The following is a 16745-nucleotide window of genomic DNA, read 5'->3' on the forward strand; positions in this document are numbered from 1 at the left end:
ATTGGAACGCAGCACGTTATCAGGTGTATGAATCTGCATGGTGCGGAAGCACCATGTAGTTGCATTTTTAGTAGGGATGCACCGATCCAACTTTTTTTTTTTTTTTGGACCTGATACCGATATCTGGCGTTGTGAAATCGCCGATACCGGAACCTATCGCTACACACAAAGCAAGCGGCTGCAGTACAGAGCAAAGCCGCTGCTTCATGTGTACGGCTCCTCCATTCACAGGCGGAGTGCATCTGATATCACACCGCCTGTGAGCCAGTGTAACGTTAGAAAACCATACCCCTTGAGAAATGCATACCCACGTCACTTCCCACGTCACTTCCTGTCAGGAACAGCTGAGCAGCGTAGCAGTGCGCATGCCCACAGCTCAGGATACGTCATTGAACAGCTGAGGGAGCTGTCTAGTGCGCATGTACGGAGGGTATGGATTTTTCACGGCAGTGTGTGTAACGGTACAACGACTCAGGTGTTGCGGTGGTTACATTAAAACCGCTCGGCTGCAATATGAGTCATCTCCGCTCCTATCCCTGTCACTTCTCTGATCTGGGCTACTAAATATAAAAGCGGCGGCGGGTGTATAAAAAGCTAAATCACTGAGATCTCGGCTCCGTGATTTATCTTTTCATACACCCGCCGCCGCTGTTATATTTAGTAGCCGAGATCAGAGAAGTGACAGGGATAGGAGTGGAGATGACTCGTATTGCAGCCGAGCTGTTTTACTGTAAACGCCGCAAGTGTAACGTTACACACAGTGCCGTGAAAAATCCATACCCTCCGAGCATGCGCACTAGTCAGCTCCTCAGCTGTTCAATGACGTAGGTGCACCGGAAGTGACGGGGTATGGTTTTTTCACGGAACACCGGGACTATACAGGAAGTAGCGGCTCCGATCCCATACTACTACTGCACCAAGTAAGGGATGGCTGAGCCATTACTAAGCAAAAACCAGATTGGCCAGTGGATCGGTCAATGTTACCGATCTCCCGATCCAGCTATAATGGCCATATCGGTGCCGATATCCGATCCGAATATCGGATCGGTGCATCCCTAATTTTTAGAGAGGTGCTGTAACTACAGCGGCCCATTCAAATGAATGGACCGCTGAGCCTGCCCGAATGTGGATAACAGGAAAACACTGATAAGTGAACCTAGAATAGGCCCACTGGCAACCTCTCTGCTTGAAGGTGGTGCCCCATATCTACAAATGGTGGGCTTTTTGTGAAATTGATCTGAGTTTGTGGATAGCTTGCCCTTTTAGGCATTCAGGTTCAGCATCTTTTTGTCTCTTTAGATTTTTCTTTTTTTTTGCCTCTTGCACTCAATTTAGGTTTTTACTCTGAGCATTTATTTTCCTTTTTATAGAGAGGACCATCTAACCTGCTAGGTCAGCTTGGATCAGCTTTGTCTGCCCTTCAAAGGCAGGTAGGTGGTGTAGGTAGGTTGGAGGGGGTAGTGGAAGGTGGGTGTATAGGTAGGGTCTGTGCCTAGGCTCCTTGCCTTCCAGGGTCACCACCTTCCCTGCCTTTTTCAGCACCTGCACTGCCTGGTCCATCGGTGGGTGGTAGAGGGGAGGGAGGTAGTTGGTGTAGGGGTGGGTGTGGAGGAGGTAGGTATATGGGGCAGTGTATTGCTAGGTAGGAAGGGTTTGTGCCTAGGCTCACCTTTCCTCACCTTATTCGGCACCTGCGCTTGCCTGGTCATGGGTGGCGTTCCTGAGGTCGGTCCCATTGACGGACAGGATGACATCCCACTCGCACAACGCAGCTGAGGTGGATGGCCAGTCCCGGAAAAATCTTGGAGATGAGGACCGGCATCCTGTTCTCCTGGCCGTCCTTCATGCTGATCCTCAACTGGCTGGACTTCACCACCCGAACCCTTTGCACCGGCTCTTGACTGTCCAGGGGGTAGTGGGCTCCTGGGCTGCCCAGACCCAAGCTGCAGTCAAAGCCTATCCAGGGGAAAACCAGAGTGCTGGAGGGGAAGTGGGGGGGGGGGATGGCTATGCATTCCTTGGTTCACACCTTTGTTCAGGGGGTCCGCCACTTGGCTCCACCTGCGCAGTCTCCGCTGCCTCCGTGGGACCTCACATTGGTACTGTCCTTCAGAAATTATTTAGAAAATATTTGAGATTCCTCTGCTTACATTGTCCCAGAAGGTTGACTTCTTGGTGGCGATTACTTACGCAGGCAGGGTGTCCTAGCTGGCAGCTTTGTCTTGTAGTTAACCTTATTTAAGGGTTAACGGACATGGTGGTGCTTCGACCTGGTTAGTCGTTCCTTCCTAAGGTTGTCTCTTGTTTCCATCTGAATGAAGACGTGTTGCCTTCCCTGTGTCCAAGGAGATTGCCTTAATATTATCTGGATGTGGTTCGGGCGATCAGGGTGTACCTGGCTGCAACCGAGTCATTTAGGAATTCTGACTCCCTTTTTTTTTCCTTACGGATGGATCTCGCAAGGGGTTGGCTGCGTCTGCCACAACCCTTTCCAGATGGATCAGACAGATGGTAGTGCAGGCCTATTCAATCAAGGGTCAGGTGCCTCCTTTCACTATTAAGGTTCATTCTATGCGAGTACTTATTGCCAATTTTTTCCACTTTTACATGTCGTGTTTAGTGGTGTTCATGAGCGTTTTAGAAGCTTTTTTTTTTTTTTTTTTTCCCCTAGATTGTACGGGTATACACTCCCAAATGCCTACAATGCAGGGAAAAATCTCAAATGGTCAAAAATGTTTCCCCATTAAAAACGCCTATAGAAGCATTTGCGTGCTGTTACAATAATTTGGCATTTCAAATGCCAAACTGCCATCCTGAATGCAATTTTTTTACTTTAAATAAAATGCCGCTAAACTTATCTGCCTCCAAATGACTATAAACTGCGCAGTGTACATGTCCAGATAAGATAACCTAGAGGAATGTTCAGGGGCTGCTGAAAGAATGCCCAAATACTCCTAAACGTCCGTTTATCAGCAGCATTGTACATGGGGCTTTATACTTGCACCCCATCTCGATCCAATGATTTGTATTAGAGAAGAGGCTCTGCTGGGTCTGTCTCTCCATTGGCTTAAATAGCAGAGGGAGCCATTGGCTCCTGCTGTCTCAGCCAGTGAACCAATGAGAAAGCGGGGAGTGGTGGAAGTCCATGTTTGAATGAATGTCCATTTACAGGAGCGCGGTTCAGGAGCAAGCCTACTCGAGTGCCCCCATAGCAAGTGGCTTGCTTTTGGGGGCACTTCATGAGGAAGGGGAGGAGTCAGGACCATTGGCTGAGACCCAAAAAGGATCTGGGCTGCTCTGTGCAAAAAAAAAACTTTCAAACGACTTTTTAAAATGGCAAAAATACTAATTTTTTTTTTTTTTTTTTGTGAAATGTTTTTGCTTTGTTGCGGTCACAATTATCATGGTAACAATTATCAGAACTGTGTTTTACATTGTAATCTGCTTACAAAACACATGGATGGTGCATTTGGTTCATTTGCTGCATATTGTGTTTTTCAGTACCACCAAATGGCTTAGTTGTTTATTGTGGAACGATTGTAACAGAAGAAGGAAAAGAGAAGAAAGTAAACATTGATTTTGAGCCTTTCAAACCAATCAACACATCTTTGTACTTGTGTGACAACAAATTTCATACGGAGGTATTGTACAAAATTTTCTTAAACTTATTTTCAATATTGTTTTGGTATATGTATTTCATTTGGAACATTGAGCCTTTTTACCCCATTGGAACCCTTAAAATCTTTTCCAGGTCTTGGTTAACCACTGCTTAAAGAGTTCATTGGAGGTTTATGGCCCCCTTCCCCCCCCCCCCCCCCCCCCAAAAAAAAAAGTCAGCAGATACACATACTGTAATTGCTGAATTTTAATATTATGACACACTTACCTGTCCTGGAGTCCTGCCATGTTGGCACTGCAGCTGATGTCCCATCGGCTGTCGGGTGCTGCAGTCGCCATTGCCGGTAAAGGAACCTGGCAGTGAAGCCTTGCGGCTTCATGGCCGGGTCATTACTGCGCATGAGCAAAGCGCGCTGCACTGGGTAATTGGCCAGAAAGCAGAGGGAGGAGTAGGGGGCCAAACCTCTGACATACCTCTCCATGGTGAGGTCTGACCGAAGTGGGAACAGGGTACATGTCAAAAACAGGTACCCCCTCCCCCCTGAAAGAAGCTAAATGTGGCACCGGAGGTGGGAAGGAGACAGTAAGCTGAAATTCCACTTTTGAGTGGAACCCGCTTTAAGTGCACTCCCATTAACATCTGTTAGATTTTGCATTTTCTGAAAGCGCATTAAAGATGAGGCATGCAGGACACTGAGGTGCTTTCATGAAATCATACGGTCTAATAGAAGTCAATATTAGCATGCCTAAATCGTGCTGCACCCAAACTGCAGTGCATCAGTGTGAACCAGGCCTTACAGACAGCTTAATAGTTTTGTCATGCCGTTCACTTCGGAACTATGCAGACAGTTAAATGAGTCCCTCATCGACCTTTCAGAGCACACCTAGCAGTCTCTACAGAACCCTGGTTGAGAATGTCTATTCGAAGATTAAACTATTGTGAGGTAGCTGCATTGTTCTTTTGAAGTGATAATGGAAACGTGATGCCTGACTGGTTGGTACATTTTTATTTACACACACCCACACCCTAGGGGGTGCTTCGGCCTAGGGTAGGTGTAGACCACCTCCGCACTCCTCCTCCTGTAGTGAAGCTAAAAATTCCCATCTTGCCTCTGGGAGTCATGCCTGAGACTGTTAGTCTTGGAATTCCTAATGGGACTTTTGTAGTTCCACAACAACTGGAGTGCTGGGGTTGCCTACACCTGCTCTAGGGGGACCTTGGACCTAAAGCTATAGTCCAGCTTTGCCACATAGCTCCCTATTGGTGTTGAATAGAGAATTTGCGGTCTCTTCACCCCTTTTAACTGGTAAGTGCTGTGACTGTGTGTATTGGCTGCAAAGCTACATCTTCTCTTTAGCTAACCAACCAGAAGTTTTGAAATACAGATATACATTCTGTAATTGTAACATGTTAAGCCCTAAAATTTTACGCCCTGTAAAATGGCGGCAAACTTGTGTTTCCAAAAATTGGCCATAGGTTAACCTTTAAATGCCTTGCCTTAAAGCGGAGTTCCGGGCACAAAAAAAGATTTTTTTTTTTTTGTGCCCCTCCGCTAGGTATGCCGCACCTGAAAAGGAATTGGATAGTTATTTTTTTTTTTTTTGTTTACTCACCTATTTATTGACGATCGTAAATACTCACCTATGACAGCTTCCTCCTCCAGCGCCGAGGCTCACCCCGTCACTTCCTGCCTCGCGATGATTCCTGGGAGCTAAACGTCATAGCTCCCAGGAATCAATGCGCCGCACCGGCCCCACTCGTCATTTCCGGGCAACGCCGCATTCCCCTGCTAAACAGCTTCTGGGCATGCCCAGAAGCTGTTTAGGAATGCCGCGCCGGAAGTGACGAGAGGGGCCGGTGCAGTGCATTCTGGGACACGAAGACGCGGAAGAAGACAGAGAAGAGGACCGCGCCGGCTTCAGCTGCCCACAACCGAGATGGAAACGCTGTGGAAGAAAATTTCTAAGTAAGTATTTCTTCTAAAAGGTAAGTGCGAACCGGGACAGATCAGAGGCTAGCCATTGTGGAATGTGCTAGCCCTGACTGTCCCGGGGGTATGTTCAACAAAAAAACGTTTCTCTGCCCGGAACTCCGCTTTAACAGATTTAATTTACAGTTAGCTGTACAGGATGGCCCCAGAGTTATTTCTTACTCCAGCATGCGTGGCGATACCTAAATGTGAAACACCATTCCACCAGAAAGCCAACATTTAACTCGACAAATGTATATACACAAACCCTTGCTACCATTTATAAACCGTTCTGGCATTCCTGAGCTTAATACATGTGACCCCAGATTGAAATTGCCTGCAGGCCTTGCAAATGCTGTGCACAGACATGATTATCTTGTGTTTCTGGTCCTTTGATTTTTGAACAATCTTTACAAGAATTAGAACAGCTTGGGTTTTTAGGATTTCTGTCTCTGTAAAAGGGATTTCTTTCTCGTCATCAGGGTGCAGGAATTTAGACACTGTTGTTACACTGCCATCTACAGAAGGATTGTTGGACACTGACAATCCTAGGATTTTGGATGTCTTTTCAGCTCTGCTGTGAAAAACGTAACCAATATTGGCTACCCCCCCCTTTTTTTTTTTTTTTCTTTCCTCCTCCTCCTCCTCCTCCTCCTCCTCCGACATATATATTGATGCTTGAGTTTTCAGGATCACCTAAAGGCAGACAGAGTAGGACTTGCCATACAGGTTTTGGTAGGGATTTCAGACAATGTGACAGGCTCTGAAGAAGCCCTGGACAATAGCAGGGGACAAGATGGAGCTAGAGAGTATGAAGACATTGCAAGGCTAGAAAAAGGGCTTTAGCTTTTTTGGTCCTGTAGTTGGAGGTCCTAGATATCTAGGAAGCATATTTTATATTCATCACATCAGTTCCTGTGATTTTTTTTTTTTGCATTTTTTTACAACCACTAAATGTATTCTTGGTGCAGAAGAGATGCTTGAGAGGGGACATAGCGATTTACAAATACCTCAATGGTGATCCCAGCATAGGAAAAAAGCTATTCAGTCTCAGGGAGTGTAAGAGGACAAGTGGCCACACAATGAGATTGAAGGAGAAGCTGTTTAACCTTAAGCTGCACAAGGGGTTTTTCATTAAGGGCAGTAAGTATGTTGGCAAGGAGTATAAATATATTTAAAAGACTTTTGGACGTGCATCTTAAAGAACACAATATACAGGGATTTGGGAAATAATTATCCACACTGACACACATACACCTACAGTTTGAAACTGGAGTGACAATCGTCTTTATTCAACCTTACCTACTATGTAACTGTGGGGCTTCATGGTGGCTTCAGTTGAGGCAGGTTGTTTGCCCAGCTTCCCTCCAGGCCTCTGCAGCTCAGTGTACTGACTGCGTCAAACTCCAAGTCTCTTAACAGGTCCATGTGCTCTTGTCCTAAGACCAGGACATCTCTGACCAGGCCTGCACTGGAAACGGGATGGTCCTTTTTACCTTGATGATTCTAATGAGTGCCAGATTATTGGGCTGACAGGTGTCCTAGGAACAGAAATGGTCCAAGGCACATAGTTATCAGACTTCCATCAGGATCCTAGAACTGAGGACCATTAGCATGTGTCCCTTGCTGCATTGGACCAATCAGTTTCCGCATGACTGATGGTCAAACAGCGCCACAGCTGTGGCTTAAATTAATCAGGGCAGCACCAGAGGCAGTGTTGCCCTTCAAGAAGCAGACCTAATTCTTGTTTGCGCTGAAAGGCACTTTCAGCCTTGTCTGCAGTCCACACCCCGGCACCTGTATTTGGGGGTATGGTCTCTTCACCTCCGTGTTCCAGGACATCTGTCACTGCTGGGTGACACCAGATATAGATCTGTTGGCATGCCCCTTCATCAACAAAGTATGGCCCGGGTCATGGATCCAAAAACCTTTGCAGTGAATTCATTGGTGAGCCAGTGGAATTAGTTTAGGTAGATTGGGGAAAATAATTATTCAATCCCCTGCAGATTTTGTAAGGTTGATAACTTGCAAAGAAATGAATGGTCTGCCATTAATATGTCTATGATAAATAGGTTTCTTTTAAATGATAGAGACAGAATATTAACTGAAAATCCAGAAAAATAAACCCATAAAACCAATGCTATAAATTATAAATATAAATAATTTGATCCCCAAACAACACAGGACTTAGTTCTTGGTTGGGAAACCCTTGTTGGCAAGCACAGAGGTAAGACATTTTATAGTTGACCAGGTTTTCACACCTCTCAGGAGAGATTTTGGTCCACTCTTCATTACAGATCTTCCCTAAATCCTTAAGGTTTCTTGGCTGTGTCCTGGCAGCTCGAAGTTTCAGCTCCCTCTATACATTTTCTGTAGGATTAAGGTCTGGAGACTGACTGCCACTCCTTTGTTGCTTTGGCGATATCGTTTGGGTCATTGTAATGCCTGAAGAGCCATCCTCGGCTCATTTTCAGTGTTCTGGCTGAGGGAAGAAAGTTCTCATCCAAGATTTTACAATACATGGCCCCATCCATTGGCTGTACCTCCTTAGCAGAGAAACGGCTCCAAAGCATTGTTTCCACCTCCGTGCTTGACTAGGGATACTGTTCTCATGGTCATAGTCTGAATTTCTCCTCCGTTCATTGACACACAGCTCCATATTGTTCACAATAGGGTTACGCTGCCCTCTACAGGAGTAGGACTAGGCAGACAACACGAAAGCTTGGCTATGCCCCGTGGGCTGTCCTCGGCTAGTAGGACCTAGTCTCCATGCTGGGCCCTAGCATTTTTTTTCTATTTGGTCTGCTGTTTTTGGATTTCTTCCTGTGGAGATCTTCTAGCAACTGCTGGGCTAAGCGACGGGCTGAACTATTGCAGTTCCAGTGGTCCACTCAGCCCGGCCAGCGAACGCACGCAAACCGTAGCTTGGTGCTCGGTCGGCCACGACATAGCCCTGCTGGACAGCGGGTGGCTCGCGAGTTAAGTCTTGCAAGGTTGCGTACGACCGGGTCTCTGCATGAGTCGCAGCGTTCCTTCTAGCTGACAGCTCCCCCACTTCGGTGATGAGGAGGTTACTGTCGAGAGTGTTACCCGCACGCTTCGCTGGATGGGCAAGGGCCCCCTCCTCTCCTTCCCTGGATGCGGTGTGGGGCACAAGGCCTTCCGAGGTTCCCGTCCCTGTGTGGAATTGAGCTGGTTTGCGTTCTGGTGCTCATGGGGGAGGGGGGTGTTGATGCCCAGGCTGTGGGTGCCCCTGGCCTTGGTACCTGCAGGCATACTGTCCCTCTCCCTTTTTTGTGTGGGTGCAATAATTCAGGATGGAGTCCTTTCGGGCGGTGGTGGCGTCCCTGCATTAAGGGGGGTTCCCTGTGTTTTTTTGTTTTTTTTTCCTCCACCTAGCTGTGAGAAAGGAGCACTAGCCGTTTGTGGCGTTACCCTTCAGTCTAGCTTCCACTCCTCGGTTTTTTAGGGAAGTGTTGGCCCCGGTCTTGGTGCTTCTGCGTCAGCAAAAGATTGCTGTGCTGAGGTACCTGGATGACCTGCTCTTGCAAGCAGAGTCTGTCGGCTCTGACAGTCGATGTGGCAGTTGCTCTCCAGACTTTGTGGTAGAACGCCTGGCTTCTGAATCTTCGGAAGTTGCCCTGGTTCAGACCAAGAGATTCAACTGTTGCTAGCCCACATGCGGTCGTCCCTTCGGGCGTGCATGCGAGTGTTTGGGCCTCATGGAACCGCTTCAATGGTGGACACCATTTGCACAGTTCTACACTAGAGAAGGGATTCAGAAAGAGATTCTGGTCAAATGGGACAAGTGTCCCAAGTTGCTGGACAAGGTGACTTTTTTCTGAGTCGGGCGACAGTGTTCTCTGGTCTGGTGGGTGCACTCCCCGACCTTGCTACGGATGCCCATCAATATCTTGGAAGCAATCCGGCTTTGCCTGGATCATGGGGCAGAGCAGCTACTGGTGCGGATTGAGTCGGACAACGCCATTGCTTATGTGGATCACCAGGTCGGCATGTGGCCAGGTCGTGCAATCCTCTGGCAGATGCCACTGACGCTCTGGTGGCTCCATTGAGCCGGTACTATCTGATTTTCGTCTTTCCTCCGCTCCAGCTTCTTTTAGAAGCTGGATCGAGGCCGAATGGATTCCAATCATTCTGGTGGCTCCGGACTGGCCTCGCTGGTCTTGGTATGCGGACCTGTAGGCTTCCTTTCTGGGATATCTATTGTCTCAAGGGCCGTTCTTCAATCCTGTTTTAGGGTGGCTGACTTTGACGGCCTGACTGAGTCAGGTGCTGAAGGACAGGGGCTTGTCTGGCTCAGTGACTCTGACCATGTTGAAGGCAAAGAAATCTACATCGCGAAAGCTTTCATTGGACGCAGAAGGCGTATATTTCCTGGTGTGAGGTTCGAGGAGTCCCATCCTCTTTCCTTTGCGGAGGCTCAGGTTCTGGCCTTTCTTCAGCAGGGTGTTGATCAGAAACTGTCTTGAGCACCATAAAAGACCAAGTGTCTGCCTTGGTAATTTAAAAAAAAAAAAACACTTTTGGCCTTCCCATTTCATTGGTGCGTACATACCTTCAAGGGGTTAGTCAGTCATCTTACTCCACCTTGTACGTTCTCTGCCACTGTGGGATGTGAACCTAGATCTGTGATTCTTTAAAAACCTCCCTTTGAAGACATACGGGAGATCCCCTTTAGTTGCGCTGTCACAAAGGTGGCTTTTTTGGTGGTTATCACCGCTGCTCACAGGGTGTCAGGAAGAATGACCACACAAAGCTGCCAACTCCATCTGGTTGTTCACAGGGATAAGGTGGTCCTGTGAGCTTGGCCGGTATTCCTACCAAAGGTTGTTTCTGATTTCCATTTGAATGAGGACATTGAGCTGCTATCCTCGCGTCCCAGGCTGGCTTATCCCAGGGGATTTGCCTTGCATATTCTGGCTATTCGGGCTGTTCGGGTCTATTTGGCAGCCATTTCGGAGGTCACTCACACTTAGTGCTTAAGGACGGGCCACGAAAGGGGCTTCCTTGGCTACCATTTCCAGTTGGATCAGACAGACGGTGGCCCTGGCTTATTCGCTTAAGGTAAAAAAAACGAAGACATTTCCAGTCACAACTTACCAACCAGCCAGCGACCAACCGAATTGACCTGTCTAACAGTATGCGTTAAAAACAGGGGTTTGGTTGCACACATTTGCAAATACATGCGTAAGCTGCAGGCCCCGACAAGGCACCCTGTGATCTGCAGTCCCTAACTCTACAATTTAAGAGTGTCTGTCTACAATGAGAGCACATGCATTTAATGGGATAGATGGAGGACAGGTGACTAGAGGGAGCCCACCTCTCCATTGTAGAGACTCTTTAAATTTGTAGAGTTTGGGACTGCAGATCACAGGGTGCCTTGTCGGGGCCTGCAGCTTACGCATGTATTTGCAAATGTGTGCAACCAAACCCCTGTTTTTAACGCATACTGTTAGACAGGTCAATTCGGTTGGTCGCTGACTGGTTGGTAAGTTGTGACTGGAAATCTCTTCGTTTTTTTGATCTGCGTCCACCCTTCCAGTGCTCCTTACCTCGAAGACCAGTTATAGGTGGAGGCGGTGACCACTTTTTGCATATTCGCTTAAGGGTCTGGTTCCCCCCTTACCTTGTGACAGCACATTCTGCTCGGGCACTTAGTGCTTCTTCGTCATTGGGCATCGGAGCAGGTGTGCACGGCACCCACTTGGTCGTCGGTGCGTCCCTTTTTTCAAGGTTTTACAGAGTGGATATTTTGGCATTTGCGGATGCCTCCTTTTGGCCGCAAAGTTTTGCCGGGTGTGCTTTCAAGATTTTTTTTTTTGTTCTTAAAGTGTATATTTCCAGTTGGGCTCTTGTTCTAGTTGAGCTACTATTACCTGGATTGGTGTTTGACCTTGTGTTTAACCTTGGGTTTGTTCCCACCCATCCATGTTTGACACTGCTTTGGGACATTCCTATGGTGAAGAATATGGAGCTGTCAATGAACAGAAGCGAAAATAGGGTTTTTTGTACTCTCCGTAAAATCCTTTTCTCGGAGTTCAACAGACACCGCACCCACCCCTCTAAGAAGTTTTTATGCTTCTGTTACTGCTTGTTACAAAACAGTATCTCTAAGCAAAGAGGGAGATTATGCCAGCCGAGGAAGGCCCACGGGGCGTAACCAAGCTTTTGTCTTGTCAGCCTAGTCCTACTCCTGTAGAAGGCAGCAAAACCCTATGGTGAATATGGAGCAGTCTATAAACTCAGACAAAAGGATTTTACAAAAAATCCTTTTTTTTTTTTCTTCAAACACGGCGAGTCGAGTTAATGCCAAAGAGCTAAATTTTGGTCTCCTCTGACCCACAGCACTTTCTCCCAATCCTTCTCTGAATCATTTCGATGTTCATTGGCATGACTGTACATGTGCCTTCTTGAGGAGGGGGACTCGTTGTGTTTAGAGGAGGACAAATGCTGACTGTGACCTTAAGAATGACATCCCTACAGTCAGCCACAGAGGTGGTAACATTATGCTTTGGGGTTGTTTCTCTGCTAATGGTACAGACGGACTTTGCCACATTGAGGGGAGCAATAGATTGGGCCAAAAGGCTTTTTATCTTCATGCATTCTATATATGAAGATTAAAAACCTGGGTGTAGCAGCCTTCCCAGCACCCCCTAATACTTACCTGAACCCCTTCTATCTCCAGCGATGTCCACGAGTCCCTCGACCATCCAGGACTCTCTCCCCTGATTGGCTGAGACGCACCCGTGGCTCCATTGGTTCCTGCGGCTGTCAAAGTCAGCCAATCAGGTGAGAGGGGGGTGGGGCAGAACAGCAGCTCCGTGTCTGAATGGGGACACGAAGCTGTAGTTCGGCTCGGTTTCCTCCATAGCAAGCTGCTTGCTGTGGGGGCAGTCGATAGGAGGGAGGGGCCAGGAGCAGCTACGAGGGACCCGATAAGGAGGATCCTGGTTGCTCTGTGCAAAACCAACTGCACAGAGGAAGGAAGTATAACATGTTTGTTTAAAAAAAAAAAAAAAAAAAAAGACTTTACAATCACTTTAAGGATTTAGAGACTATCTGTAAATAAGAGCCAAATTCCCTCCTGAGATGTGTGTAAACCTGGTCACGAACTATAATCTTTCCTCTGTTTGCCAACAAGGGTTTCTCCACAAAGTAGGAAGTCCTGTTTTGCTTGGAGATCCAATACTTTTTACTCACTGAACTGCAACTCCATTTATAACATTTGTATTATTTATTTTTTTTTTTTTCTTTCTGGATTTTGGTTGATATTCTGGCTCGATCACTTAAAATACACCTGTGATAAAAATGATAAACCCTTCATTTTCTTAAGTTGTCAAACTTACAAAATCTGCAGGGGATCAAATTTCCCCACTGTACACTGCCGTTCAAAATTTTGGGGTCACCCAGACAAGTTCATGTTTTCCCATGAAAACTCACACTTTTATCAGATGAGAAATTAGTTGCAAAATGAATAGAAAATATAGTCAAGACATTGACTAGGTTAGAAAAGATTTTTATTTGAAATAATTTTGTCCTTAAAACTTTTTTGCTTTCATCAAAGAATTCTCCATTTGCATCAATTACAGCCCTGCAGACCTTTGGCATTCTAGCTGTCAATTTGTTGAGGTAATCTGAAGAAATTTCACCCCGCGCTTCCTGAAACACCTCCCACAAGTTGGATTGGCTTTATGGGCACTTACGTACCATACGGTCAAGCTGCGCCCACAACAGCTCAATTGGGGTGAGATCTGGTGACTGCGCTGGCCACTCCATTACAGACAGAATACCAGCTGACTTCTTCTTCCCTAAATACTTGTTTCATAATTTGAATGTGTGTTTTGGTTCTTGTCCTGTTGTAGGAGGAAATTGGCTCCGATCAAGCCTTCCTTATTCAAAATCCCTTTTACCTTGTACAAATCTCCCACTTAACCAGCACCAAAGAAGCCCCAGACCATCACATTACCTCCACCATGCTTGACAGATGGCACTCCTTCAGCATCTGTTCACTTGCTCTGCATCTCGCAAATGTTCTTGTGTGATCCAAACACCTCAAACTTAGATTCGTCTGTCCATAACAGATTTACACTAGTGTGCTACAGTTTGGCCACAGTACGGGTGTATGCATGGTTTACATGCATCTTCCATCCGTTTAGTCACAGTCCCATTGACTTCTGTCAGGCTGCATATATGTGCTGCATTTATTGAAAGCGCACCAAGGGGTTTATTTACTAACTCTGGAGAGTGCAAAATTGGGCTCACTTCTATGCAGAAGTGGGCCTGACTTAGATTTTTTGCTTCCATGCAGCAAGGTACCATGGGATATATAGTTCTTTAGAAATGAAAAACAGCAGAGAGGAAGCTGCAAAGCATGCAGGGAAATTGTTGAAAAAAATGACCAACAGACTGTTGGCATTCACAATATGAAAGGCTATTTCTATATCGTTCATCGACACACACAGCTCCATCTAGTCAGAGACTATAGGGTTATGCTCCTATCAGGAATAGGCACTAGGCAGGAAAATCTTAACCACACCTATGGGGACTGTCCCTGCAGGCATATCCCCCACACTCCCAGCTATCATGAAACAGTTTGTTTCTGCCTAGTTTGAGTAGGACCTAGCTTCCTGCTGGGACTTTGGTCTTAGCTATTATAGGGAAGTTTGTTTTAGTTTGATTTTTTTTTTTTTTCGCTAGTTCCTGAGGACCAAGATCCAGAGGAACTACAAGCAACAGCTGGCTGAGGTTTCGCACTGGATAATCTAGATCCTTAAGGTTTCCCAGCCTGGCCAGCGAGCGTGAGCAGGTTATAGTCAAGAACCAGGCCTTGCCACGACAGTGCCCTGACGGTTGGGGATGAGCCTGCGAGTGGACAGTCTCGCTGGGACGCATACAACCTGGAACGCCTTGAGTTGCAGCTTCTTTGGCTGACAGCACCCCCATCCTGGGTGGGAGGTGATCTGTTTCAGAATGGTGCCCACCTAGTACCGTGCTATGGTGAGTAAATTGTCCCCCCAAAAAACCCTGGGTCTTTAAGACTGCATGGTGCCCTGTGGGGGCTGCCATTTTGCTGTGGATCATGATTTTTATATTCCCATTAGTTTATATGGGCAGCCATTTTCTAGAATTCCCCACTGAGAATGCATGAGCGGCCATTTTCCTGAGGTCCCTAGGCTGGACAGGCATGTGGCATAGTTGGTTAAAATTCCTCTTCCTGTACAGTCGGTGTCAGTTTTGTTTTTGCACAGATCCTGCTGGAGGTCTTCTCGGTGGTCTTGTAACGTTTTTCGTGGGGTTCCCTGTGGGTTTTTCTTTCACTCTAATTTTATAACCAGGAATTGTGTGAGCCCGCACTTAATATCGGTGGGGCCACGTTTTTGGCGATCTTAAAGAGACACTGCCCAATTATTTTAAGTGTAACATGGAGTCCCAGGATAATATTTCACCTGCAGACTCCCTGGGAGCGATTGCGGGACTTTCTGGTTCTCAGTCTCAGCCAGAGATTGCAGCTTTTTTGCAAAATTTGATGTCTAAGGTAGATTTTGTCATTTCTAGTGCTGCCAGTCGCAAACGCCCTCCGCCCTCACCTCCATCTGCAGGGTCTTGGGACTCTGAGATGGATATTGCCACTGCAAACGCAGACCACCCTGAGGGGTCAGTGTCACATTCTGACGGTGAAGAGGACCTGCTCTCATCATCCGCTGTGTGGGAACGCGCTTTGGTGGAAGCTCTGATAGTTCAGTGCAGGAAACTTTAAAATTGGCTGATGAACCACAGTGCTGGGTACGCAGGTGTCGTTTGGCTCCCGCAAATCCTGTAAATCGGGCAAGGTGTTCCCATGCCCAGAATTGTTTCATACTATTGTGGATGAGCAATGGCCTATGGCGGCGCATTAAGCACGTTAGTGGTGCCTAAGAGTTTTCCACGCAATTACCCCTTTGCGGAGGCAGTGTCCACAGCCCCCAAAAGGGCATCCCCCGGTGTCTAGGTTGAATAAAGTGACTCTGGTACCGGTGGAGGAGTCTCCAACTTTTGCGGACCCCCGTGGATAAACGGGTGGAATCCTTGTCCCCCCATTTACATGTGGTAGCAGGTCACATATTAAAGACTACCTTTTTGAATGTTTTGGTAGCGCAGACTGCTACAGAATGGGTGAAGTTACTTAACTTGGAAGCTGAATGGCTCCCCCCTGCGGTGTTGGAACTACTGGACCAGTTTACTCAAGCCCTGGTGTTCATGTGTGATAGGTCCCTGGATTCAGCCCCGTTGGTGGCTGGGGCATAGGCAGTGGGAATTGCTATTAGGCGCATGGTGTGGCTGAAAAGCTGGTCGGGGACCAGGCTTCTAAAAAGGCCTTGACTGATCTTCCCCCCTCAGGGGAGAGCCTGTTTGGATCCTCTCTGGACGAATTGATCAAAGGTATCACGGGGGGGGGGGGGGGGGTGGTTAAGAGCACTCATCCTCCCCAATCCTCTAAGGCCAAGGGGGGCTTTTCTTTTCATGCCTCCGGGTCACAAGCAAAAGGTAAATCATTTAGGTCTTCTGGGGGTTCCAAGAAGCTGTGGTCGGGGAAAGCAAAGACTGGCCAATCTGGACCTGCCGATAAGTCCTCGTCTGCATGAAGGGGTGCCCTCACCCGATTTTGGGGTCGGTGGGCGTCTGTTTCTTTCTGGAATCTGGATCTCCTTGATTCAGGACAAGTGGGTTCACAAACTGATCCCATCTGGGTAGAAGATTGAATTCAGGTCTCACCCGTCGGGCAGGTTCTTTCTGTCCAATTTTCAACTATCCCCAGTCTGGTTAAGGGACTTGCGAGGGGCAGTACACTATTTGCTGTCGCAAGGAGTGATAGTACTGGTTCCTTTTTCCGGAAAATGTTTCAAGGGTTTTATTCAAACCTCTTCACTATGCCCAGGAAGGAATGCAGGGTGCTTCCCATCCTGGATCTCAAGTCCCTGAACCGCTTCGTGCGGGTACAGAAGTTTGGAATGGAATTGCTGCGCCGGGGAGCCTCCATAGATATCAAGGACGCATATCTACACATCCCTATTTACGCTGGACACAGCGGTTTTTTCGCCTTGCCGTCGCAGAGGAGCATTATCAATTTGTGGCGGTACCCTTTGGTCTCGCCTCAGC

The 16745-nt window shown here is 47.3% G+C and overlaps 1 protein-coding gene across 1 annotated transcript in view; it reads left to right on the forward strand.

The window, feature by feature from the left end:
* ETF1 (eukaryotic translation termination factor 1) overlaps positions 1-16745 on the forward strand; it is a 157723-nt gene that overhangs the window by 61706 nt on the left and 79272 nt on the right. Inside the window, exon 3 of the mRNA XM_082255326.1 lies at positions 3502-3641. Within this exon, the coding sequence (XP_082111452.1) occupies positions 3502-3641 (140 nt within the window). The remainder of the gene's footprint in view (positions 1-3501; positions 3642-16745) is intronic.

The sequence above is a fragment of the Pelophylax lessonae genome, assembly GCF_965119305.1.
Source record: "Pelophylax lessonae genome assembly, chromosome: 4".
In the NCBI taxonomy this organism is placed as follows: domain Eukaryota; kingdom Metazoa; phylum Chordata; class Amphibia; order Anura; family Ranidae; genus Pelophylax; species Pelophylax lessonae.